The sequence below is a fragment of the Aristolochia californica genome, unplaced genomic scaffold (assembly GCF_029961685.1).
Source record: "Aristolochia californica isolate CCGP_79_NKW_82.1479 unplaced genomic scaffold, dmAriCali1.0.hap1 SCAF_16, whole genome shotgun sequence".
Lineage (NCBI taxonomy): Eukaryota > Viridiplantae > Streptophyta > Magnoliopsida > Piperales > Aristolochiaceae > Aristolochia > Aristolochia californica.
Genome location: NW_027181837.1, coordinates 16,306,571 through 16,333,178, shown reverse-complemented (window position 1 = coordinate 16,333,178; position 26,608 = coordinate 16,306,571). Strand labels below are relative to the sequence as shown.

Sequence of the window (26,608 nt, the reverse complement as noted above, 5' to 3'; positions counted from 1 at the left end):
CGTATCAGTTTGCCGCTCTACTACGAGTTGCCTTTCCGCTCTGGGACGCTGTGTGATGATATTCGAACCTTCGAGTCTTTCTCAATGGAAAAACTGAAAAGATTACTCAGTGAAATAGCCTACACTCGCACACCCTCTCCTCTTCACTTTCCTCTACTCCCTCTCCTCTCCTTCGCTTCCTCTCTTTACTCTTTCTCTCTCTTCATCCGGGGGCGCCTCTATCACTTGGGCATCTTTTCTAAACGGAGGTGAAATAATGATTTCTTTCCCTAGTTGCACTTGGAACTTGAAAGTACTTCTATTTACCCTTTGGCTCCTCTGTAGGTTGCCGGTGCCGGTTATTAGCGTCGGTAATTTGACGTGGGGGGGGAATGGGAAAACCCCAATGGTTGAATTCATTGCGCTGTGCTTCGACAAACTTGGAATCTCGCCTCTCATACTTACTCGGGTGCGTTTTAATTCCCCGTTCTCTTATCTTTCGTTTTGCATGCATCTCTGCTACTGTTTTCTGGTTTATTATTCGTCATTGGGTGGCTTTTTTATGCATTTCTGTAGCTTATTCTTATGTGCGAGAAAGATGGCAGACATTAATGCACGATCATTTGAGCTATGAACAGATGTTTCTGAGACTTAGTAGTCATGCCTCTGTTATTGTATTTAGGTAAATAATTTTGGTGAGAACCGGGGGTGGTATTTTTTAGCAATCCTCCCGAATGAAACCTGGACATGTTTCTGTCGTGAAAAAAGTGATGTATATCTGAGAACCAGGGATGGGCCTCTCAAGTCTCATGAATATTGTATCGGGAACTCCAATAACTGATGCATGTAGCGTATCAAGCACTAACAGCCTGTCTCGGGCTAAAAATTATTAAACAATGATAATTATGCCTTGCATTGGCACTTTTCAAAACGTGAGACATATTGTATGAGATGCAAGACATTTTCACCTACTTCTGAGAGCATGCTAGTCTCTTATTGGAGTTCATAGGAAACCACAGAGTGATTATCCTGGCTTTTGAAAACTTGAAAATTGATAGATCAGATTTTCATTTTTTTAAGCTTGGTTCCTAATGTGGTACCATCTTCTGAATTGGCGGACTACTGCAATACTGTGCAACTGGTTATGTGATTGGAGTTCTTCAAATAATATCTGAAGCAGGGATATGCTGGTGGAGATGAAGCTAGGATGCTCCAGGGGCACCTGGCCGGAACATCTATAAAGATTGGAATAGGAGGAAACAGGGCTGCTACTGCTGCTTCTTTCTTTGGTAAATATGGTCATGTGACTCAGGAGTGTAGTCAAAGTTCCAAAGCGGATAAAATTGGTTGCGTAATTTTGGATGATGGGATGCAGGTACTAACTTTACATGTTTTTATGTTTGAATGTTGCATTTGAAATATATAAATAATAAGTGATTCGTTCAAAAGTTTATGAATGCTAAGCACACCTGTGGTGATATTTTTCAGTGCTCCGATCTTCTGTTTTATACATTTTTTACATTTTACTTGAGCCTGAAATGTCATATGCCTACAGGTTTTAATAACCATTTGATTTCATTCCACAGAACCATGATTATCAGTTAGATGAAGTAATGATATTTCTGGTATGCCTAAACCAAGACACACATGTTTCATCTGCATAAGTCTGTTATCTGATTACTGTTACTTAATTTAGAAATAATGTTACACCAGGCTGTGCCGTGAGACCCCCCAAACAAATCTATATGATGATAGAAAGACAAAAATCTTTTTACTGTTGTCTCTCATCTTTCTTATGATGTTTCCTTTTATGTTTGGTATAAGATATCTATGAGAATTATCTCCCCCATGGATGATACTTTTTTATCCTTATCTTCTGTTGTTTCATTTCATGCTACAATTGAATGTCATATTCTTGCGATTTCAGGTAAGTTATAAAACCAGTTGTCTTTTTATGAGTTTGTACAAAATTGATAACTGAATTTTTATATACTCTAATATATAACTCACCACCTATTTCAAAATATATATATATATATATATATATATATATATATATATATATATATATATATATATATATAACTCACCGTGACTCCATGCTATGCTGGTTTTTCAAATGGAAATAGCTAACCTTAAATTATTTTTATTGGCCAACAGCACTGGAGCTTGTCTCGGGATCTAGAAATTGTGATGGTCAATGCAATGGCACCTTGGGGAAATAAGTCTTTGCTTCCACGTGGTCCGCTGAGGGAACCTTTGACAGCACTGGAAAGGGCAGATGTTGCAGTAATCCATCACACCAATCTGGTTTGTATAGTTGACTTTGAATTTATTCATATAATAGGGATTGATTAGATCTTCACGGTTCAAGCTGTGTTTTTTTTTCTTCCATCAAGTATGCTGGAGATAATAATATAAACTTAGAAAAAGGGTTTGGAGACCAAATTGGACATCACAAGGGGGATGCTATTTGCTTTCCGTTTCTCTTTTCCATCATAGATTCTGAACCATGCACATTAACCTTCTTAATTTGTAAATATGCTAGTTGTTGGTCTTCTCAGGGCTATTTCTGTTCTTTTTCTAGGAAGCCATGTTCTGTTAGAATGACTGTTCTGGTCCACCCTCATTGGACTCTATACATCTACACCTTATGGCACTTTTCTTATCCCATAATTGTTCAAACTTGAAATTGATATTACTTCATGTTTTTTTTTTTAAATTACCCTTTAAGAATGCGGAGTGGATAACTATGGTATTGCATAAAATTGTAAATAATAGTGGTATTTTGAATGAAATTTGCTTATATCAAAAGAAGCAGCGATTTTTTTCTTTTTTCTGAATGGCAGGACAAGTGGTGATGTTTGTTATTAGTTTCTTTTGAAACATAAAGGAGGAAAAGAATAATAAATTTAATTGTCTCTAGTCTGCTGGCTCAGGTGGTTCAGGCTCTACATTGGTTGGACTTGTATGTAATCATAATAAGTCAATGAATTTTCTTGTACACAGTTTAAATGACATCTGTTCCCCTATGATTTTACATATCCTGGTATTACATGGTGATTAACAGTTGATGATCTATTATATGGTTTAAATGGCGCTGTGTTTCAATCTTTTTTTTTTTTTTGGGAGTCAATTGTATGACTTCCAGTCCTGGCTCTGGCCTTTTTTTAATTTCTCTTTTGAATTCTAACAATAGAGTCTCAGTAAGTGTAAATACTTAAGCAGACCAGGTTGATGGGACCACTTTACTGGTAGAACTATTAATCAGTCTTTTTCAAAAAAAAAAAAAAAACTATTACTCAGTAAGATGGATTATGGAAGGAAGAGGTTGAGGTCAAGTTTGGTTTGTATAGCCTTGCTTCTGTTCATTCTCTATTCTTCCAAGATTGGTGATTATGGAATGTCCAAGAAAAATGTAGTGTTTAAAGTCATTTTAAGCTCTAATGCATTTTGCATTCAATACGTGGATGGTGACTATTGAGTTGACAGAGACTTTATAAAAGATTATATGACTTTCATTTTTAACTTGTTTCAAGGTTTTTGAGTTTCTATTTACACAGAGATTCTTGTCCATCTAATGCAGGTCTCTTATGAGGAACTGAGAGCTGTAAAATCAACAATTCGAGAAATTAAAGAAACCCTTCCCATTTTCTTAAGTCAGTTACGGCCATTTTGCTTCTTCGATGTCAAGAAACCCGATACCAAGTTGCCGCTGCAAGCTGTTCAAGATTCAGTCGTATTATGTGTTTCTGCAATTGGTTGTGCTAGTTCATTTGTACAAGCAATAGGAAAGGTATTCCTTTGGTTTTTATTTTATTTCTTGCTCTTTCTGTAATATCAAGAAATGTTTTGTTTAGTTGTTATTTAACTACAAATTTTGTTCATTTAGTAGCTGACCAGCTATAAATGATGAATAGTGTTAGCAGAAGAGCAATGCAAACAAATAACTTTATAATTGTACAAAGGTGGGGTGGTGGGGACGCTAGTATACCCATCGGGCCCCAGTGGACCCACTAATTATGATTGAAATTATTTTTTTATTTTATTTTTAGTTGATCTTTCTTGATTTTACTGGATTTGATTAGATAGTGGTCTTATCTATTTTTGAATTTTAAAATTTAATTTAATTTTTGTTTAACCTTCATGATTTTGTTGGATTTGATTAGATAGTGATGCTATCTATTTTGAATTTTAAATTTCAATTTTAGTTATTTATAGGTTTTAATATGATGTTGAAAGTAGTTTTGAAGATGAATTAATAAAATCCCTATTTCTGGTATCTCCCTCGTTCCCTCCTTTTTTTTATTCTTCTCAATTATCCTATTTCTCATGCCCAATTCTTCCTTCTTCTTCCATTTTCTCTCCCCTTTCCTTCCTTATTGTTTTCTCTCTTCCCGTTCTTCCTCTTCTCCCTCTCTACACTCCTCTCTTCTTCTTCTTCTCCTTCTCTATTTCTATCCTAAACTCTACGATCGACATCATCAAATTAAACAACGCACCTTGTCCCGCATCAATTTGGTATCAGAGTGAAGATCTATCGAACAATTTTTTCGTATCAGCAATACACAACATTTGAGATTCCAGCCTTCGTCGTCCACGTCAAACCTGACAAATCAGATCCCGGCTAGAAGCGAATTCGTCAACCGTCGATAGAGAAGTCTACAAACTTTTCCTCGGTCGGCCAACTTTTCTGTCACTGACCCTGATCTCCAGCCATCTGACCTCCAACGCTTTTGACGCTGTTGGCATACAACAAATTGACCATCCGCCTTGTCTTTCCCTCATTGGACACTGTTGAGCACCTGTCTGAGCCTCCCCACCATTGCCCCTGTGAAGTTGGGTCCAATGCCACTCCTAAAATGACTAGCCTACTTAGGAAACCTTTTTTCCAACTAATAAACTCAAGATCTTTGCACTCACTAATCCATGTGGCACTATTCCTTAACACTCCCCCTCACGTGTGGGCCCTCTTTTGTGGCTCTACAAGTGGATAATTTAGGTGTTGGTCTTTTTTTGTGGCTCTACAAGTAGATAATTTTAGGTGTAGGCCCTCTTTTGTGGCTCTAAAAGTGGATAGTTTAGGTGTAAGCCTTCTTTTGTGGCTCTACAAGTGGATAGTTTTAGGTATAGGTCCTCTAGTGGATTATTTAGGTGTAGGTCCACATATGAGTACCCGCTCTAATACCATGTTAAGTTGGGTCTTAGGCTTATCCCAAAATGACTAGTCAACTTAGGAAAACTCTTTCCCAATTAATAAACTCAAGATCTTTGCACTCACTAATCCATGTGGGACTATTCTTTAACAGTATTGTCACGCATCAATCGTCGTTGCAAAATCGACTAGTCCACCTTCCTGCTAAACCTTTCGATGCCGTCCCCACCATCTTCTCTGAAATCTTCTTTCCTTCTCCGACAATGGCGAAGTCTCTCAGTGTCTTCTTCCTTCTTGTAGCTATCCTATCCACAGCCCAATGCACTCTACCCAAGAGCCAGGCGCCATCGCCCAACCCTTCCTTCTCCGACTGCTTGCTCAACGATCTCTTGCCGTTGATGGCCTGCGTCAACTATGTATAGGAGACATCACTATGACAGATGCTGATTGCTGCAAATTGTACGTCAATATTCTTAAGAATGACAAAGCAATGGCTTGTCTCTGTGACGGTTTGAAGCACCCAGGTGACTCTCCCATTCCTATGAATCTCACCAGAATGCATTCTTTGCCTTCTCTCTGTAGCAGTCATGATCCTCCTTGTGGGAATGCACCTTCTTCAGCCTTCTCTATCACCTCTCCTTCTCGGGTGCCGACTCATCGCCCTTCCGAGCGTTGCCTATTCTTTGCAACTATGGCGACCTAAGTCCAGGGGATTGGTGGGGACTCATGCACATCGGGCCCCAGTGAACCCAACCCACTAATTATGATTGAAATCATTTTTGTATAATTATTTTTATTTTATTTTATTTTTGGTTTATCTTTCTTGATTTTAATGGATTTGATCAGATTTATCTATTTTTGAATTTTAAATTTCAATTTTATTTTAGTTTATTTTTCTTCTCTATTCTTCTTCTTCTAAATTCTTCTTCTCAATTCTCCTATTTCTCATTCCCGATTCTTCTTTCTTCTTCTCTATTTTTTCTCCCTTTTTCTCCCTTCCTGTTTCCTCTCTTCCCGTTCTGCCTCTTCTCCCTCTCTACTCTCCTCTCTTCTTTGTATCTATTCTTCTTCTCCTTCTTTATTTCTATCCTAAAATCTACGATTGGTATCATCAAATTAAACAACGCACCTTGTCGTGCATCAATTGTTTTTATAATTCATTTTTATTTTATTTTATTTTGTTTATCTTTATTGATGAATTGAGAATTTTTCCTCCCTTACTGTTTCCTCTCTTCCGTTCTTCCTCTTCTCCCTCTCTACTCTCCTCTCTTCTTCGTCTCTATTCTTCCTCTCCTTCTCTATTTCTATCCTAAACTCTACGATCAGTATCATCAAATTAAACAACACAACTTGTTTTGCATCATGGTGTTTGGGGAAATTTATCAAACTATTGCTTTACCGTTGCGACTTGTTAGGTGAATGAGTGGCTCTTTGAAGAAGCATACCAACCCCTCGAGTCTTAGCATCCAAATTCTGATGGAAAAAGTGGCTGGATAAAACTATTTGTTTAATTTTTTTATGATGAACTATTTGTGGGATAATCATATGGTTGTTATGATTGCTTTTTTAAAGCAGATTTTTGGCATTTGTTGTTGTGCAGTTAAATCCAGAGAACGACTTACAAGATCAATTAATAAGATGGGTTCTTCTTCTTTCCACCTCTATGTTACAAACTGTATGTGTCAAATCATTCCCCTGAGGCTATATTATTTGCAGTTGAAGACTTAAAAGTAATTCCAATAATAGATGTGGGAAATGTGTGTTGAGTTATGGTTCTGTCACTAATTAATTTTTCCTTGGTTTTTCACCCTTTTCCCAAGCTGTGTTGGTGATGGGGACATCTCTTGTGTACCAGCGATTACACGAGTCTATACTCGGATGCATCAAACTATGACAAGACCCAGTACATTGTGGTTGGGGAGTGAAGCGTTTAGGACAAATTAATTGTTATTTTATATTGTATTGTCCTTAGAAGTAACTATTTTATTTGTTTAGACGTATTTTGGTATTTAGGGGCAATTTTACTATCAGGGGTATTTTGGTAATTTTGAATTATTATAGGGTTTCGGATAGCTTTTTAAACCCATTATGCATGTAATTGAGTATTATTGATTGAATTAAGACTTTTCTTCCTCTCTAGCTGATTTTCTGCTTCCTTCTTCTCCTTCTTTATTTTCTCCAAACCTCTTCACTGCAATAATCCGATGCTCGTACCGCGTCAAATTTGGTATAAGAGCCGAAGAATTCTTCGACATGCAGCTTTCTGTCTCGGCAACCAACATCGAAGCTTGCTCCCTGTCCTCGCCAAAGCCTACTGCGTCGTCGGAAACCCTCTTGGACAGATCACCAATCCTTTAGGTACGGGAAGTCTCTCTCTTCTTTCCGTTGCTGACGTTCCCTTTCCCCCTCGTTGATGACACCTAGAATCTTCCAGTCGTCGCGCAGAAGAAAAAACCTAGCAGCCACTGCTATCAAGTTCACCATCACCGTTGCTAGAAGCCATCGATGTAGCCGGGCCGCTGAGGGCTGTTAGTCACCACCGTCATCACCATTGCCATCACAGGAAACTTCTCCCCTTGCTATCGAGCTTCTGTTTAATCAGAAGCTTCTGACTAAACAAAAGCTCAGGAAGGAGAAACACCCACATGTGCAAATTTTGCATGTGTGAGTGAAATTTAGTGACTCAATAAAAGAGTTTAGAAAAAAAGAGGGTACAAAAAAAAAATCTGCTTGCTTGTTGTTCGGCTCCAGCTCAATGCCTATTTGACGTTCGACGATTCAGCCAGTTCCAGATTGATTTACAAGGTGACATCATTCCTACTCCTCCTTGGTATTTCACTGTTTGTCTTAAATTGCATCAACTATCTATTTTGTGCTGGTAGCTAGCTTTTTCATTATTAGGACCCCTTGAGCCAAATTTGACCTCGAGACCTATGCAAAAAAAAAAAAAAAAAAAAAACTTATTCGAGTAATTGTAGCACCTGTGTGTGATCAGTCTTTAGTGTTAATTTTAGAGCCCAACTCATCGGTGCTATTTGCATCATTGCATAAGATTGATCATTTATTTATTTTAGTGGTATCTACACTAGTAATTTGCTATTTTGTTGATTTGAATCTTGGCATAGTCACCAGTCAAGTTAATAATAATTAACTGTAACATGCATTGAGTTTGTTTGGGCTTTACTTGCTAGGATCCACTAGTACCAGCAATTACGTAGTGGTCGTATCATGTTAGGTGTCACTTCATCTTCTATTGTGGAAAATAAGGATGACATACTAAAGCAAATCCTAGAACAATTAAGCACCATCAACGATAGGCTCATTGCCCTAGAGGTTCAGACCTCGAAAGGGAAAAGTCATGTGGGAGTTGGGTCACCTAGGATTATGACACTGAGGATGAGGAGCTTGCTCATTTGCGCCCGCATATATTTTCTCCTCTTAGGAACCACACAACCTATATTCCCCGCCATGAGGAACCTGAAGACAAAATGCTGAAACATATAAAGGTTGAGACCCCTACATTCGATGGTCGCTTAGACCCCTGGGTATTCTCCACATGGGTTCGTGAAATGGACCAGTTTTTCAAGTGGTACGACCTATCTGAGGATAGAAAAGTTATGTTTGCGAAAATGAAATTGACATGCACCACTCAACTTTTCTGGGAAATGTTGAAAGGGATATCGCGAGAAGACGCGAGCTTCCTATTACTCACTGGGAGGAAATGAAAATCAAGCTCCAGACAAAATACCTTTCCCCTTCCTATAGGAGCACCCTTCTAGATCAGTGGCACAATATTAGGCAAGGGAATAAATGCCAAGTACTTTGCTCAATTTGATGAGTTCCGAATACGGTGTTCTATTATGGCATACGAGGTCATCACTTTAAGTGGGTTCCAAAAGGGCCTAAATGACGACCTTAAATGAGAGATGATGCTTCGGGGTGTTGCCACCATGGAGTATGCTTACACCCTTGCACATAATTACGAGTTAGCCTCCAAATTTACACCCACACGAGGGTTAGACATTGGCACAATATCTTTTAGGTCTTCCACCATCAGTCCTCAAGTCTCAGGAAAGTCAATTTTAGGAGCTCCCCCTCAAAGACTGAGTCACAATCTGGACACCCCTCCATTAGGGGCTGGAAAAGAATTGTCAAAATTCAACTCGAGGATTCAATGTCATAAGTGTCGAGGATCGGGAGTACCCACAGGAAGACCAGGAAAATGTGGAGTACGAGCCTGAACCCGCCAACTTTGATCTCCTAGATGAGACAGGTGAGGAAAACACAACCACCGCAAATTGTGTCAGGCTTGCTCACACTCCCGTTAACTTATTGAATGTTGTCTGATGTGCGTTAACTCAGCTCAAGGAGTCTGATGACTGGCGTTGAATTACCATCTTTCGCACTTGCATCAAGTATGGAGATAAGGGTTGCAAGGTCATCATTGATAGCGGCAGTTGCATCAATGTTGTTTTATCCCGCACTGTTGCCCACCTTGGCCTGACAACAGTTCCACATCTCATGCCCTATCGAGTTTCGTGGGTCGACAACACTTCCATTTCAGTTGAGGGCAGGTGTCTGGTTCCTATTCAATTCCTTGACTACAAGGAACACATCTAGTGTGATGTCATTACCAGGGATGTGGGTCACATCATTTTGGGCAGACCCTGTTTGTATGACCATCTACTCTCCACGAGGTTCACAGTTTCCATGGTCTTGCTACTTTCTTTCGATGATTTATTAAGGGATTTAACACCATCATGTCCCCGATCACGGATTGCATGAAGAAAGAAGAGTTTTCGTGGTCGAAAGCTACCTTTCGTGCTTTTCAAGAAATCAAGAAGCACATGACCGAGGCACCTGTTATGAGATTAGTTGACTTCTCCAAGGTGTTTGAGGTAGAATGCGACACATCAGGCACAAGCATAGGAGGCGTACTTAGTCAAGAACGACATCTCGTTGCGTATTTCAGTGAAAAACTTAATGGCCACACAAAAGTAGTCAACCTATGATAAGGAGTTCTACGCGGTCGTTCCAGCCCTACGTTACTGGCGTCACTACCTACTTGACAAGAATTGTCCTATACTCAGACCACGAGGCCTTTTGCTATCTCAACTCCCAAAAGAAACTTAATCGCAGGTATGGCCGGTGGGTCAAGTACCTACAGGAATACTCCTTTGTCCTGAAGCATAAATCAGGCGGTGAAAATAAGGTGGTTGATGCTCTAAGTTGTAGAATAAGCTTGTTGTATGCCATGAGCATTCAGGTTACTGGATTTGAGAAGTTCATAGACGAGTACCCCTCATGTCCTGACTTTGGGAGCATTTATACTGAGCTGCGAGAGAGACCACATTGTACCATTGAGGATTACCAGATCCAGGGCGATTATCTATTTTGGTCCAATAAGCTATGCGTTCCCCATACGTCTATCAGAGACTTCTTAATTTGGAAAACTCGTGCAGGGGGACTGGGGGGACATTTTGGGTGCAATAAGACCATCATGAAGGTAAAGTCTCGATTTTATTGGCCTAGTTTAAAAAGGTATGTGGCCAAGCTAGTAGGACAGTGTAGGACATGCCAATTAGCCAAACACACCAAACAAAACATTGGGTTGTATATTCTCGTACCAATCCCTACATGGCCCTAGTAAGACTTCAGCATAGACTTCGTTTTAGGCCTCCCGCGTACTTTTCGAAAGCATGACTCTTGCGTTGTAGTAAACCGCTTTTCCAAGATAGTATATTTAATCCCTTGCACTAAAACTCCTATGCTTCAAAAATCGCTCAACTTTTCTTTGACTAGATCATCAAGTTATATGGTCTTCCTCAGACCATTGTATCTAATTGGGATGTCCGTTTTATGAGCTGTTTTTGGAAAACGCTCTGGCATTTTATGGGTACTAAATTGAAAGTTTCCACTTCCTACCACCCTAAAACCAATGGTCAAACCGAAGTTGTCAATCAGAGCTTGGGAAATCTCCTTCGCTGCCTCGTAGGAGAGCACCACCGCTCTTGGAATCTGTTCTCCCAATAGCATTGTTTGCTTACAATCACTCAGTCAACAAGTCCATCGGCATGAGCCCATTCCAGGTTGTCCATGGTTATTAGTCTAGGAAACCATTAGATCTCATACCTGTGTCACCTCATGCTAGGGTTTTGGAGTCTGCTACAGAATTTGCACGTAGAATTCAAGACTTACATGTTGAAATTGCTAAATGACTCCAAACAAGTAATTCCCAATACAAATTTCGGGCCGATATACATAAACGTCATAAAAAATGTAACGTGGGTGACTATGTCATGATTTGGATTAGGTCTGAGCGGTTTCCTATTGGACCCACTCGGAAGTTGCAATCTCGTATTGCAAGACCTTTTAAAGTGCTGAAAAGGGTTGGTCAAAATGCTTGTGTTGTGGATTTGCCATCAAAGTTGGGCATTAGCTCCATTTTTAACGTTGAAGGTTTGATGACATATAGGGGCTACCCCTACATTTTGGATGACCCCTTTTTTTCACCTTCTGGCTCCACCCCATCGCCTGACACACTCCCTCCTTCCTCGCTTAATAATTCCTTGGATCCTATTCCACTACTCGTAGCACCAACACATAAAGAACATATTGATGTTATTTTGGATGAACAAGTTATTTTTACTAGGAGGGGCGTGGTTCAATGTTTCCTAGTGCGATGGACAGGGGGACCAGATTCTAACTACACATGGATTACCAGGGATACACTATAGCAGTTGGATCCTGATTTGTTCGAGTACTACCAGAGTCAGTAGGAGTTTGACTCGACATGGTCGAGTTTTTCCCAGCTCGGGAGAATTGACGGGGCTACGACATGACCCAGTACATTGCGGTTAGGGAGAGAAGCGTTTAGGACATATTAATTTTTATTTTATTTTGTATTGTCCTCAGAAGTAATTATTTTATTTGTTTAAGAGTATTTTGGTGTTTAGGGGAAATTTTATTATCAAGGATATTTTGGTCATTTTGAAATGTTCTAGGATTTCAGGTAGCTATTTAAACCCGTTATGCATGTCATTGAGTATTATTGATTGAATTAAGACTTTTCTTCCTCTTCCATTTATTTTCTGCTTCATTTTTCTCTTCCTTTCTTCCTCTTCTTCTCCTTCTTTGTTTTCTCCAAACCTCTTCATTGCAACAATCCGACGCTCGTACCGCATCAGTTGGTACAAGGTTTTGATGACAATGATGATGTTCATCATTGTGCTGCTTTGGACTTGGGCAAGATTTGAAATATTATATTAAGTGGTTTTCTCATACACCAAAGAGACTTGATCTTAGTGTTCTTCTACTTTGAATTGTTTGTGCATCTGATATCACATGTAGTTGGTTGGTGAGCAATATAGGGATCAAATTTCAGTGGAGGAATGATTGCCATTTTGTGTGGTTATCTTTCCACCTATCATGAGTATAATAATATTGTATGAATCTTATTTATTTCTTGTCTACCGATGGCAGTGTTTCCTTTTCATGGTATAGTATAATTTCCTAGATATCTTTAATGCATATGCCTGCTGTTGCTCCCCTTTTGTTTGCTTTTGGAAAAAAAATCGCAAATAATTGGCAAGTTTAGTAATATCCTATTATAAATTATAAATAGCAACCAATATATTTGCCAGTTTTCCAATGACATGTTCCTCTTCCAATTTAATCTGTGTTTGTCATTTCTTTGTCTTTAACAAGCATAACAGTTTTCAGGGTTCTTAGTGATTTGTCTATATTTTTTTTCTGTGACTCTTCCTGAGAAGAAATTGGATTGCATGCTAGCTTCTAGTTTTTAATAATGGTTTTAATTTGGTACAGATTGGGGCAGAATATGTTGATAGGATTGACTTCAGTGATCATCATTTTATTCAGAAGAAGGTGAGAATTTCTGTTTTGAGGCTTAGAGTTTCATGATTTCACCATGCTTGGTTGCTCCTATGGAAGCTTGTGCAGGAGGAAGATTAGATGAAAAACTTCATCTCTTTCCAATTCTTTCATCAAGAGGGAGGAAAGATGAACAGCCTTGTTTAGCTACTTCCAAATGAACAAAAGTTTGTGAAGGATCTTAAATTTGGCTTCAATAAAATTTAACCTTCCACTTATCAAGTTGAGCATTAAATTGCAAAACGTTTCTTAGCTGTCTGCTCTGAGCTATGTGTCAGATTTTCAAGTCTAATAATGATTATTTCTTGTTAGTATAGGATATTGCAATGATAAAAGAGAAACTTGCAGAACTGAGTGATAAATTTTGTGCCAAACCCATTGTTGCTGTGACAGAGAAGGTAATACCATTACACTTTTTGGAGTTTCCAAGATGTTGGTCCATTTTTTTTCAAGTCAAAGCACAAAAATGTTTGCCACATTCTTTAGTTTCTGTTTTGGTAAATGAGGTTGAATCCATATCCTTGGTTATTATTTTTGGACATGAGACAGTTTTCTGGACTGGGAATTCATGAAGAACATGCATGTAGTGCCTCGGGTTATTCTTAGGTTAATTATTAATGTAAGAATATCGGTAATGCAGCACCAGTAGTCTCTTGAACCCACTGCAACAGATCATGGTGAATCGTGTCTCGCTTTGGACGATCGACCAATCTGACTCCTGATAGGCTGGGATTGAATCATCGAAACCTTTTCTGAGAACCTGGGTTGTATAGCTAGATAATTCTCAGAGCTTGATTTTCCCCCAGCAGGAGTTTTCAACTGGTGGGTTCCTGCTCCCGACATGTGCTCTATCTACTACAGTGATCATGTGGAGTCGAGGAGGAGAGAAGTTTCTTTACCGATTAATGTAATGACTATTACACTTCCTAACATCCATGGCTCTGTGACAGGACTATTATCGTGATCCAGACATTCTGAAGGAGCTGGATAAGTATCAAGTTCTAGTGCTTAGTTCTGCGTTGGAAATCATGCCTTCTGAGAGAGAAACTGAGGACAGCTTCAAGCATTTGCTAAAGACCATGATGGATGATGTACGTGAACAGGACTAACTTCCTGAAAATTTATAATTTGACTTTCATCTGATTGCGGATCGCAGCATTTAAAAACACTGGTCATGTCAGCAAAGAGTGAGTGGCTTTAAGATCCTTGATAGTCAGTGTTGAACACTGCTCCAAAGATCCTATCACAACGTGAGGCACCTGCATGATCGCAACTACATACTTTTGAGCTTAAAAAAGAGACGACTTTGTTGAGGCTTTCTATAGCTCCTCGCAGTTGATAGGCTGTCCCTGTGCTTGGTCATATTAATTGGAACTTTGCGGAGTCTCACTGGATGGGGACGATTGACAGTGACAAATATTTGACATTTGGAATTTGGATGGTTTGGGTATTCACGAGCTGCACATTTGGGTTGACGATTCGCCTTAAAAAGAATGTAATTACATTAAAGGATCTAAAGGATAGTCTGAAAGTGGAGAATAAATATATTAATAAAATAATCTTATAGATTTAACTTTATTAAGATAATTTTATTTAATTTTACTTAAAAATAATATACTTAAACAAATATGGTTACTTTTATAATGTCTAGATAATATCTAAATTATCACTTTTAAATTAGTAATTTAATATACTATTAAAATTCATGAAAATAATTAAGGTATTTTATTAATAAAATAAAATATTTTTTTGTTTAATCTAAATTAATATAATAATTACAAAGTAAAATAAAAATAATTAATTATAAAAAATAGAATACTTAAACAAATTTGATCAAATTTTTATTTTTACTATATCTTAATTATCTCTTTTAAATTAGTAATTTAATATAATATTAAAAATCATTAAATAAATAAATAAATATTATTATTTTATTAATAATAATATAAGTATTTTCATTAAATTTCAACTGAATAAGTTTAATACTAGAATGCAGTCAGATTCCGTTAACTTAGAATCAATTTTAACAGCTTTTACTGTGTTAGTAACGTTGATTAGTCTCATAAGAACAAAAAGATTCTTCTTAGAACTTGCGAGCATCTAGATTCAGTACTACTGTTACGTCCTCTACATGTCAAAGTTAAGTGTCAAACACGTATGTTAGCCAGAAAGTTTAACTTCTAGAATTTCTTATGGTCAAGCAAGCCAGTGCTTTCTTAGTCCAGTTCATACCAAGTTGCATTTGCATTTGGGTCCCCCATAACAGAGAAAAACTTCTCCTTCCAATTGATTTATATATCATGTGAAATGATATTTTGATTCTCATTGATCTGGGTTGTTCAGAAAAAACAGGGTAGAGAGAGATGTTGCTGTTAGAAGCAATGGTGCAGAAACTACAGAATCCAAGCTACTGCAATCCAATCACTTTGTAGCTTCTAGTGTAAACTACAGAATTGAGATTATACAACATAGATTGAAGTCCTTTTTCTTTTTGTTTACTAGATTTGGAAGGGGCAAAATCTTGATCACAACAACATGATAAATTGAGATAAGAGGTTCCTATTTATACTAATCAGGGCGAAGGGATGATATTTATAAAAAAAAAAAAGGGAGACAGAGCCTTTGATTTCCAACATCAAAAGCATATCTAGAAGGTAGAATTCATAAATGCCTCAGAAGTATCCCAACTACTTACAATTAGAATATCTGAGATTTGGTATGGGAGACACGGAGGCTTCCCTCTTTGCAGTCTCTCCCCTGAACCCAGCCAATGAAAAACCAGTGAAGATTTCGTAGAACCCATCTTCCTGTCTCTATAAAACCACCCCTTCTTTGTTTCATTTCTCAGGGGAACGTATCGCTCACCTCCTACCCCAACATTGGCGCTGCACGCCGAGTTTCTACCAGAAATACGATGCTTCCAAATTGTCTTTCTCAGATTTCTTGATACCTTTTTTGCGTCTGAAATGGCTCTCACAAGAGTCGTCGGTTCCTGGGGCTCCCTCCGTTTTCATTCCTCAACATCCGAATCTGTCCGCGCCAGGCATTGGGGGGTGCCGGCGGATTTTAAGTGGGAGGCGGGGGAGTTTGGGAGAGGGAAATGTGTTTGTTGTACTGTCGGTGCGAGACAAGTCGCGCAGCCTGCGGTGCCTCTTGAAGACGAGAACTCCTCGTCTCCTCATTCCAAGGCGTCTGTGGAATTGCAGCGGCTGACGGCCGCTGAAGTGTTGGGAAAGTCGCAGACGGATCTTATCTCTCTTCCTAGTACGTGCAACTTTGGTTCTTATTCGGTTCTTTACTTTCGTCCTTTGTGGGTTTTGCTTAACTGGTTATATCTCGTGTTAATTTGTTTTTTTGGTTAGTCTAGTAGGCGTTTGCTCAAATATAAAACACGTTACTCAGGATCTGTCTTCAAATGCCGTTCTTCCTTGCTATCTTCACCTCAGTTGGGATCATTGTTTCTCTTTGAGAATCTTAGTGGCTCTTTTATGAATACAACGTGCCTGTTGTCCTATATCTTGCTTTTTCCTTCGTGGTGTCTCTATGTATTCTACTGTTCTAACCTATAGTGAAGATCCTCGCCTAGACGCCTACCTTTGATGTACACTGAGTAAGCTGGCATGCTCCTCTTTTCATGATCTTAATGTTTCTTCTCATTTTTTTCCATCCGTTGGCAGTTTATTCTACTTATAATCCTCCAATCAAAAGCACTGTGAAGGCCATATTCTCTACTGTACCGGTACATTGTGTTACTTATTTGAATATTTTTTAATGATTTTTTTTTTTTTTTTTTTTGAGAAAGAAAATGTTTGTGATTGCAACCTGCAATATCTCTTATCATCTCAGACATTTATCAGCTGAGAATACCAGCTAATCATTGTGGTCATGCCAAACATCAACACTGTGCTAACTATGAAGGATATGCATAAGTGCTTTTCTTTGACAAGATTTGAAGATTTGTAGTGAAGGCCTGGGTTCTAGTTGTTCAAAGGAAGTCAAGCAACCCCTTAACGCTATAAATAAAGATATCGAACCCTTTGTGTTGAAAATTGATAGTAATAAAATTCATAATATATAAAAAGAAAAGCATAAGAGGAAGAAGCTACAGTATTTGATTTTCAAGTAGAGTTGGATTGTTCTAATTCTTTGATTGTTGTGTGCCATGAAAAATTGTAGTATCCTCATGCTGTATGTGGCCTTTGGATATCATTAGACATTCAAATTTTGTTGGACCATTGTTCAGAAATATTGCTTCTCTTCTCTGCCTCTTCATTACCTGTGGCCTACCCTGCTGTGTAGACCGCACTCATACTTTGTGTTAGTTGATGTTGAGGTTGACTTCAATTATGTACTCTTTAGAGGTTGCGAAGTAGAGGTTTCTGAACCATCATTATTATAAACTTAATTGTTTTGTATTCTTTTTTTTTTCTATTACAGTGGCTTCATAAGTAATTTTTATTGCCTCTTTTATGCTTATACATTTTAAAACTGATATTCATTTTTTTGTACCATTTTTTATATGAATGTAGGACCCCTGTCTGTGGCAGATCTTTCTGTGTCTCCTACCAATGCTTCCCATTTCCGTGTAGCTTATCAGGTCTCACGTTATTGAGGGAGTTTTTGTTTTGAAATTCCAAGTTAAGATTAAATTGTCACATTATCTGTGACATGCTTATTATTCACATTGCTCTTTTAGCTCTTGCAGGGAGTCCCAGGTGCATACAGTGAGGCTGCAGCTCTCAAAGCATATCCACAGTGTGAGGCTGTTCCTTGTGAGCAGTTTGAAGCAGCATTCAAGGTTCAATATTATGTTTATGTACTTATGAAGGAACTTTTAGGTTTTTCTACTTCAGTGTCCTAATATCGCAGTCTGCAGGCTGTGGAACTTTGGCTTGTTGACAAAGCTGTTCTTCCTATTGAAAATTCTTTGGGTGGAAGCATTCATCGAAACTATGATTTACTCCTTCGTCATAGACTTCACATTGTGGGAGAGGTGCAGTTAGCTGTTCATTACTGTCTTTTAGGATTGCCAGGCGTCAGAAAGGAGGAGCTAAAAATTGTTTTAAGCCATCCCCAGGTGGATTTTCTTTCGTTTCTATCTTGATGCAGATTTCTTTCTTACTTTTTTGTTTTTAGTTGGAGGAAATCTGAGCCTTACATTAGGTTGGGTTTTCTTGCAGGCACTTGCTCAATGTGAGATGACATTGAGCAAGTTTGGATTTATTAGAGAAAGTGTGGATGACACTGCTCGGGCTGCTCAGGTTTATGCCCTTCACAGTTCTCTTGAACTTGATAGTGAATTTCTTTATTAAAAATATTCTAAATGTTCTAAATACTGACTTTATTGGGCCAGTTTATTGCTTCCAATGCTCTCAGAGATACTGGGGCAATTGCTAGTGCTCGAGCTGCAGAGATATATGGGCTTAATGTACTTGCTGAAGGAATCCAGGCAAGTATTTTATGTAATTCTGAAAGCTTCGATACTGGATATCGCTAGTGGCATCAGGATTATTATATTTTTTTCACAGAAATGAATAATGAAAACAATCATGAATATGACAGGACGACTCTGAAAATGTTACTCGTTTCCTCATCCTGGCTAGAGAGCCTATAATTCCAAGAAATGATAAGCCTTTTAAGGTATTGTATCTTGTTCTGCATTGTCTTTCATCAATTATTTTTATATTGTGATATATTCAAGGTAAAAACTATTCTTCTTCAAATGTGTAGACAAGCATTGTCTTCACCTTGGAAGAAGGACCTGGAGTACTATTCAAAGCCTTGGCTGTATTTTCTTTGAGGAATATTAATTTGACAAAGGTATTTGTTAAGAAAATTTATTTGGACTTTGACTTGCCCAAGTTCTGATTACTGCCAAATTTTGCAGATTGAAAGTAGACCTCAAAGAAAGAGGCCTTTGAGGGTTGTTGATGACTCTAACAATGGGTGTGCAAAGTGAGCAATATTGTGTCTTTGTAATGTGCAATTCATATCTATATTAGTGCTTTTTTTTTTGTCTGGTATCTGAATCTAATCAATGAAACAAGCTTGCAGATTAAAATTTTTGTTCAAACTCATTACCAAGTGTCCAATATAAACTATTGTTTGGGCTCTAAATATTACCTTTTTTTCTGTAAAAACAGGTACTTTGACTATCTTTTCTATATTGATTTTGAGGCATCTATGGCCGACCCGCGTGCACAGAACGCTCTGGGCAATCTCCAGGTTTATTTTTTATTATTTTGACCCAATTAAAATTGCTTGTATCCATCAAGTAATTTAATAGATATTAACCATTCTGGTTACTTCTCTTTCTTCATTTTGCCTAAGACATTTGCTAAGATGCTGAAGGAAATACATTAGGATGAATTAGGCGTGGGATGTATGCAAAAAAATTTCATTGTTTAGATGCCCAATTTTAGCTTCCTAAATGCTTTTGTTTTTTAAAATACAAAACTAATTTGAGGAGCATTTAATTGTGAATGTTGAGAGGTAAATTCTATGAAGCTCTGTCCTACTAGATAGGTGACAATAACTCACTCCCTCATCATGCTAATATAAACCTGCAGCACCCACCTTGCATTAAATTTTTGCAACTTCTCAATACTACCAAGCATAACTAGTCTTTCATTTATGTATTTGCAATAAACATTTTGGTGTTTGCTTATGCAAATTTGTTTTTTTTTTTTGAATGTTTATTACACAAACACACACACAAAAAAATACCTTTATCCCTGTTGAGACTTGAACCTGAGACTTCACACTAGAAACCCTCTTATGTGATCACTGAGCCAAAGGCCCAAGTCTGCTTTATGCAAACTTATGTTGAAAAGATGTAAGTTGTGGTGTTATTCATCACAGACACACACCCCTTTATACCTGTTGAGACTTCACAGTAGAAACCTCCCATGTGAAACCAAAGGCCCAAGTCTGCTTAAGCAAGTTTATGTTGATTAGATGTATGTTGTGGTGTCCTTATCATTATCAACCAATTCTGTTTTCTACTTGTTACTTTTGAAATGTGACATGTGGAGCTGTTCCAGTTTTAGGAATACCTCCTTAGAACATGTCTAGATTTCCTTTGGCCAAGCCTCTCTCTTGGACCCGAAAGTTTTTGAATGACAATTTATCTGTGGAAATATATTCTCAATCGAAAAGTCATTAGTGTTGCCCCTCTTTATTTTTCAACAGACATGTCCAAACTACATTTAATATTTGAGAGATAGTCAATTTTCTGAGATTTCATATGGTTTTAAACAGCATTATACTCTTTTAAGCAAGCAGGTGGCATTTGGGACCACAAAGTGTGATCATGGCCTCTATCATCAGATGGTCTTTGAGCCAATTGTCTCTGTTGTGGCTTATCTCTCGTCTTTCTTTGCTGACCCTGTTCGAAATGCTACCAATAGAGCTTATGAGTTAAGATGTCCTCGAGAGGGTCACTCTACTGTAGTTCTAAAAATCAACCATTCAAAGCCAAAATTTCTGACAATCATGTGTCACAACAAAACTCTGGAAATCATATATTTCCATCAAATTTACTTGAGTAGTGTGGTATATCTTCTTGATGTTTTAAAGTATTTGCTTTATCTATTAATGGTTGCTGTTTTATTGTACAACCCGATACATCTAGTCGTCTTTCATCTCTTTTCTGTGTTAAACTAACCTTGGATTTTCCTAGTGATTCACTGTTCTTCTGTAAATAAGCTTTTCTTGACAAATCCACATCATGCAGGAATTTGCAACATTTCTTCGTGTTCTTGGGAGCTATCCATTGGATTCAGCTCTTTAGTTTGGTCTGTTCGTATGCATCATTCTTCAAGACATGCAATCAAGGAAGATCCCATCGAAGGGAGCATTTGCGATCTCCACAATACATGTTCAATTTCTCAGAACCTCTTTGTGTAAGTTTTTTTTGTGGGATCTGCAATTACTGTAGAATTGGCATCTTATAGTGATCTAATAGCGTCTTTAGTGCCATATACTTCTCATTTGTACACAGCTACTTGCAGTAGTTACTCTCCTATCAACTCTCCTATCAACTGAAGATGAGAAAACTATAAAAATAAGGCAAGGTTGAGCCTTTTTTTCTGAATGTTCATTTTTGTCTTTCTTCACAAGAAGCGATTGACATTCGCCTCCGTATCTGTACTTGGAGTAATATATCACAGTGAAATGATAAAAAAGATGCTCGATTAGTCACATTAGAAAATCCCCTCGTCCTGAAAAAGGGCTAGTAATGACATCACAACCTGTAATAATGTCATATACTGCTCCGGCATTTAAGATGAACGGATAACAGTAGTTCCCCACATGCACAGCATACCAAAACTAATCTGTTTGACAACACTTCTAACAAACTTTTTAACATTAAATAGCTAATATCACTGTGAAATGTATATTTCCTATGGATTCTTAGTCTTCCTTCTCAAACTCCTTGAGGAAATCGGCATTATCGACCAAGACCTGCAAGTGAACAATAATTGAAAATAATTTTAAAAGCTTATCTATGGCCAAGTTAAAAAACATCAAAACCTGTCAACTTATCAGCCAATACTAGGAAGCAAGCCATTGAAAGTAAGTTGCGGCTGCAACAATGTGAGATAAATTTGAATGAATCAACACCACCAGGATCATTGAGAATGTCATGAAAAGTCCAACAATGATAAGAACTACGAACTAGCTACCATATATCTAACTCATATTTTCTGTGGCAATACCCCAAACAGGGTGCAAAGCACATATTGAAAGACCATAGAGAAGACGATAATCTTTGTGGACAATGACGTACAAAGAATGAAACACTCACCACTTTCCATCCATCTGGGTCAAGGAAGGATGTAATTTTGGTGTTGATTCCAGGAATTGGTCCAGGCTGTCGTGTTATTTTTCCTCCAAGCTCTTGGGTAACCAGATTTACCGCTTCAGCACTTTTATACACATCTTCTGTACCAATAGCAATCTACAAACACAAGTAGAGTAAGAAATTAGTATGCTCTTTGATAAAGAATTTTTTTAATAAATGATTATTATGATATCAAACCTGTGCATAAGCATTTCCCTTAGTATACTCAGTCACACCATAATTATAAGTCAACTCCACCACTGTTGTCTCCTGCTCAGGAGCATAACCCAACATAGCAATGGTGTACTGAAAATTCATGTAACACAGGAAAGATTAACAAAACAGAACATAAATATTAACCTGCACTCATAAAAAACATATTTTGGCACCTCAAGATTACAAATTTGCCAAGCATCGTCTCGAAATGTTTACCTTGTATTCAGGAACATCCTTTTTCCTCAGTAACTTCATTCCACAGGCCTGTGTGAAAAGAGCATGAGGACTACTCAACAAGGTTGACTCAAAATATTCAATTGGTAGTTGTTTAAGATATTTAAACATAGAAGGAGCCATACATGGACATGAAGGGAAGAGGTACCTTTTCATAGAACTTGATAGATCGATCAAGATCACCCACACGGAGCATAACTTGGCATAGGGGTTCAGGTGTGGGACCCCTTTGGATAAGCTCAAATAGATAACCATCTGGATCCTCCACAAAAGCAATGACAGTTGTACCACCCTTAACTGGACCTGGTTCACGTGTGACCTTACCACCCTTTGCCCGTATGTTCTCGACCAATTTATAAATCTAGAATGAAATAAAAGATCATTTAGCTCAAAATTTTAAAACATCCTAAAATTCACATCATAAATTGATCATAGTTCAATATGTTACCCACATCTTCACTTGCTATTGCAAAATGTCCAAAGCCGGTTCCAATATCGTACTTATCCACTCCATAATCTGTGGGTCATAAATAAAAACCTCTATCATGCCAAAAGAAAATATATCACAAAACATTAAATATCATATAGCGCATTGGCTTTGGTGAGTTTCATATAATGGGGGCAACCAAACTGCTAGTTACAGCTAATTATCAACTGATCTGGAGAGACAAAACCAAACATCCCTGGTAAATAAGGTATGGAGTTGTATTGTTAACAAGGAACTACGATCGTTCACAATCACACCATAACCATCTCTTTTCACACAAGAAATATGAGAGGTAATCTGTTTAATGACATTTAGAATCCATAACCACTTAACACCAAGGCCATTTGAACAATTCGGTGCCAAACCTCACGTATTTGTAGTCCATAAAACAAGATCACTCCAGTAATCTGCTTGCCCAGGTGCAGTTCTCTATAGAACAAAACAATTCTAACAGAAGGCAGGTGAGAGGAATAAGCATATAGAGTTTTAGACATACTATAGGTCAACTCTACCACAAAATTTGTCTCCTCAGGCCCAAAACCAAGAAAGGCGTTTGAATATTTCTCTTCAGGAATGTCTCTTTTTCTCAGAAGCTTCATTCCAAAGCCTTCAGTGTAAAACCTGACAACATTAAAGACCCAAATTAGCAAGAGTGATCTGTCAACATGAAGCCCCACTTATATAAGTAGCCTGGGGAGTATCTCTATTTCAAAAAACATACTTTATAGTTCGATCCAGATCACCAACTCGATAAACAGCATGAAGCATCCGACGCTTGTCTTTTTGAGCCCACTCTAGTACATTTTCTGCTTCTGTCCCAGTAGCCATCTCTCAAATAAGTGGAATCTCTGTTTCCATACACATTCAAATAAGAATCAATTGCTAAAATTACTCGATGAAGACGAATTTACGCAGCAAGCAAGATCCAGTATTTAGGAACCAGCAAAGAATGAACCAACACAGATTGTCACTGAAGGATAATTTAGTAGTTCACTTTGGAAAATTGCTTGCTAAATATAGTTCAACGGAACCTTATGCACCATTTTACCTGTTTTAGACTTGAGAAGTCTTGTAATGAAGGAAGGGAGAATTATTACCTTCTATTATAATATATGACTTCCCACTCATGCCAATTTCGCGAACTTTAGAACCCTGTGCCCTCCCAGACCTAGCTCACCCAAGTTACTTATTTATTAAAAATTTCAATCTTTATGGCAGTTCTCCAGTTGTAATGATTATGGTATCAGAACACACCAGTACTGCCCACTCAATTTCCAGTAATATCAGTCAACAAACCTGAGTTATATAGATCCAGGTAACTGCAATTTGGAACAGAATCATAATGGAGAAGAATGAGGCAATAAGAGGTCCATCTTGATGGACCTTGTTCTTTTCTTCAAATAAACACTAATGAAAAAGAAAGAGCCTTTCTGATTGAAACCTATACTTAGAAAACCAAATCAGATGGAAAGGATAACCTGGTCTTATCAAAACCTCAGGATGCTATGACCGACTCAGCTAAAAACCTATAACAATTTGAAGGATTAAATCCATTTATTCAGCAGAGAATAGCCAAGCAGTACTTGCCTTAACCTCGCTAGTTCTCATCCTTGAGGAGAAAGACTCACTTCTATAGGCGAATTTTTTATGAAATTAGATACACTTTGAGACAAGGATGCCTCAACAGGCATTCTAAAACACACACACACACACGCACACACGAACTCTACTTCATGTTATTATCAAATTTCTATACGCTAGATAAACCACAAAATGTTCAAGCAAATCACAAAGGACATAATTTGTAAGCTTACAACTAAAAGTTGTACCAAGGCGACTCATATTTGTATAAAAATTGTCTGACAGGCCACTAGAACATTCTAAAACTGGCTGGAGTTTTACTAAAGAGGAACCGGATCGAAGCACTGAAACTGAACTATCGCAAAAATTAAAAATAAAATAATAAAATTACCCTAACTAGAAAGAGATCATTTCCTTTGAGGCACAAAAAGAGACCAATTGATCCGCGTTAAAATCTAAGCTTTACCCTTTAAGCAGCCTTACTGGAAATCATCATCGGGAGAACTAACTCACAGTAGTAAAAAAAAAAAAAAAAAAAGTCAAATGAAATGTTCCATTAGTAATAGGTAAAGTTCATCATAAACTCGGAACCAGCTATTCGATAGATACAAAAGGAAGAGAGTGTAGAGAGCTCACCGCGGCTGGCAGTGCTTGAGAACCCTCCAGAGTCGAAACAATCAGATTTCGAAGAGCCCAGAAGTCGACAGGGGAACAGAGCGGTTTCGAGCTTTGTATAATAGAGAGAGAGGTAAGGATTTTCGTACCGTAATTAGATTAATTAAACACGGCCGTTCAAATTTTAAAACTTGTGACACGCACGTTTTGTCGTAACCACACACGTGGGAGAAGTCAGGGTCCCACGTGTTCTTAAAGTTATGGCTTACAATGGTTAGCTTTTTGAAAGCTTCTTTTCTTAGGAGGATCAATTGAGGCGTGTACACGTGTGCAGCCTCAACGGTATCTGTTTATCGAATCGAATCTCGGACTCAGCTATTCCGTATCTATAAAATAGACTCACCTTTTAAGTTTGATAGTTTTTTTACCGACCTGACACGTGGAGTAGTTATGATCCCTTTCATCACGCCGTCGCTAATAAAATGATAATCTACCTTAATATGTTTTATCCTCTCATGAAACACTGGATTATTGACAATTTGATTGTCATATGTCATCTTCAGCAACCGCAACATAGTGAATCCAAACACGGTGAGCAAAGACTTGATCCACATAATCTCACATGCAATGTAATTCATGGCCCTAAACTCTTCTACAATTAATCTAGCTACAAATGTTTGCTTCTTGTTTCTCCGTGTTACTATATTACCACCTACAAAGTGTAATACCCACTAGTGGATCATCGATCAACTCTGGATCCTGCGTGATCAACACCTAAAAAATTTTTAATCAAAACATTGATATTCTTCTTATAGAGTAATCATTTCCCTTTCCTTGGCTCCTTTGATATATTTGAGGATTATATATACTATATCAAGGTAGATCTTTCTAAAGCTTGTCCATGAACTGAGTTTCTTGTAACTGGGGCATAAATAAGCTTTCTCACCAATGGTCTATAGAGTGACTAATCTTTTAGAGTTGGATTTAATTCATCATATATATCTATATGAGTTTCAATGGAGGTTTTGTGACCCTTTGCTCCCTATAACCCTGTTTTAGAAAGTAAGTTCATAATATACTTAAGCTAAGACAACACATACACTTCTTTGTTTCTAGCAACTTCAATGCTAATCAAATATCTCAAAAGTCCTAAGTCTTTGATTTGAAAATGCTTCATGATATATGCATTCACAAATGCAATTCTATCACAATCACTTCCAGAGATAATAATGTTATCCGTGTATATAATTAACATAATAATTTTTTATTATCTTTTTAAATTAAAAACCAAATTATCTGAACGATCTAAAGAATCCAAAAACCATAAGAGTAACACTTAACTTGTCAAAGCATGCTTTATGGCTTTGTTTCAACCCATAAATTATGTCACACTCGAATTCTAACTCATAGAATATCAAACATGACACTCCTTCTTTAAGGTGGTAAATTTTATTTTCTACTAACATCTTTTTAGCATTATAATAAGTTTTTTGAAAAAAAATGGTAAATACAAATAAGACTAACTCTTTTTCCTTTGATAACTAAATGAACACAGTAGGCAAAGACACTTACTCCCAAAGTATTATTTTGCTAAAATAATTTT

The 26,608-nt window shown here is 37.6% G+C and overlaps 3 protein-coding genes across 6 annotated transcripts; 2 read left to right on the top strand and 1 right to left on the bottom strand.

Annotated features, from left to right (window-relative positions):
• LOC137953094 (probable tetraacyldisaccharide 4'-kinase, mitochondrial) lies at positions 1 to 14,479 on the top strand. Of its 4 annotated transcripts, XR_011112341.1 has the most exons (10): positions 1 to 248; positions 325 to 448; positions 1,160 to 1,354; positions 2,140 to 2,289; positions 3,566 to 3,775; positions 6,735 to 6,809; positions 12,962 to 13,021; positions 13,345 to 13,425; positions 13,668 to 13,849; positions 13,978 to 14,065. XR_011112341.1 is itself a non-coding variant. In XM_068800312.1 (9 exons), exons 1-9 carry the CDS (start codon positions 85 to 87, stop codon positions 14,134 to 14,136), a joined length of 1,218 nt encoding a protein of 405 aa, XP_068656413.1. In that variant the 5' UTR covers positions 1 to 84; the 3' UTR covers positions 14,137 to 14,479. The 4 variants fall into 4 exon arrangements, 3 of the variants coding, with proteins under 3 accessions (XP_068656413.1, XP_068656415.1, XP_068656414.1); XM_068800312.1 differs by lacking the exon at positions 13,668 to 13,849 and having other exon boundaries at positions 13,978 to 14,479; XM_068800314.1 differs by lacking the exon at positions 13,978 to 14,065 and having other exon boundaries at positions 13,668 to 13,952.
• Positions 14,480 to 15,680: 1,201 nt separating this feature from the next.
• On the top strand, positions 15,681 to 21,122 carry LOC137953226 (arogenate dehydratase 2). Its single transcript, XM_068800511.1, has 11 exons — positions 15,681 to 16,291; positions 17,557 to 17,624; positions 17,733 to 17,825; positions 17,904 to 18,104; positions 18,208 to 18,288; positions 18,381 to 18,476; positions 18,590 to 18,667; positions 18,758 to 18,847; positions 18,915 to 18,982; positions 19,171 to 19,252; positions 20,763 to 21,122. Exons 1-11 carry the CDS (start codon positions 15,994 to 15,996, stop codon positions 20,817 to 20,819), a joined length of 1,212 nt encoding a protein of 403 aa, XP_068656612.1. The 5' UTR covers positions 15,681 to 15,993; the 3' UTR covers positions 20,820 to 21,122.
• An 81-nt stretch (positions 21,123 to 21,203) lies between these two features.
• Positions 21,204 to 25,136, bottom strand: LOC137953227 (lactoylglutathione lyase). The gene is made up of 9 exons (XM_068800512.1): positions 25,027 to 25,136; positions 23,531 to 23,657; positions 23,306 to 23,430; positions 22,775 to 22,839; positions 22,471 to 22,683; positions 22,305 to 22,352; positions 22,071 to 22,178; positions 21,837 to 21,989; positions 21,204 to 21,493 (listed from the first exon to the last, which is right to left on the bottom strand). The coding sequence occupies exons 2-9, from the start codon at positions 23,635 to 23,637 to the stop codon at positions 21,443 to 21,445; spliced, it is 870 nt and encodes a 289-aa protein (XP_068656613.1). The 5' UTR covers positions 23,638 to 23,657; positions 25,027 to 25,136; the 3' UTR covers positions 21,204 to 21,442.
• Between the last annotated feature and the right edge of the window lie 1,472 nt (positions 25,137 to 26,608).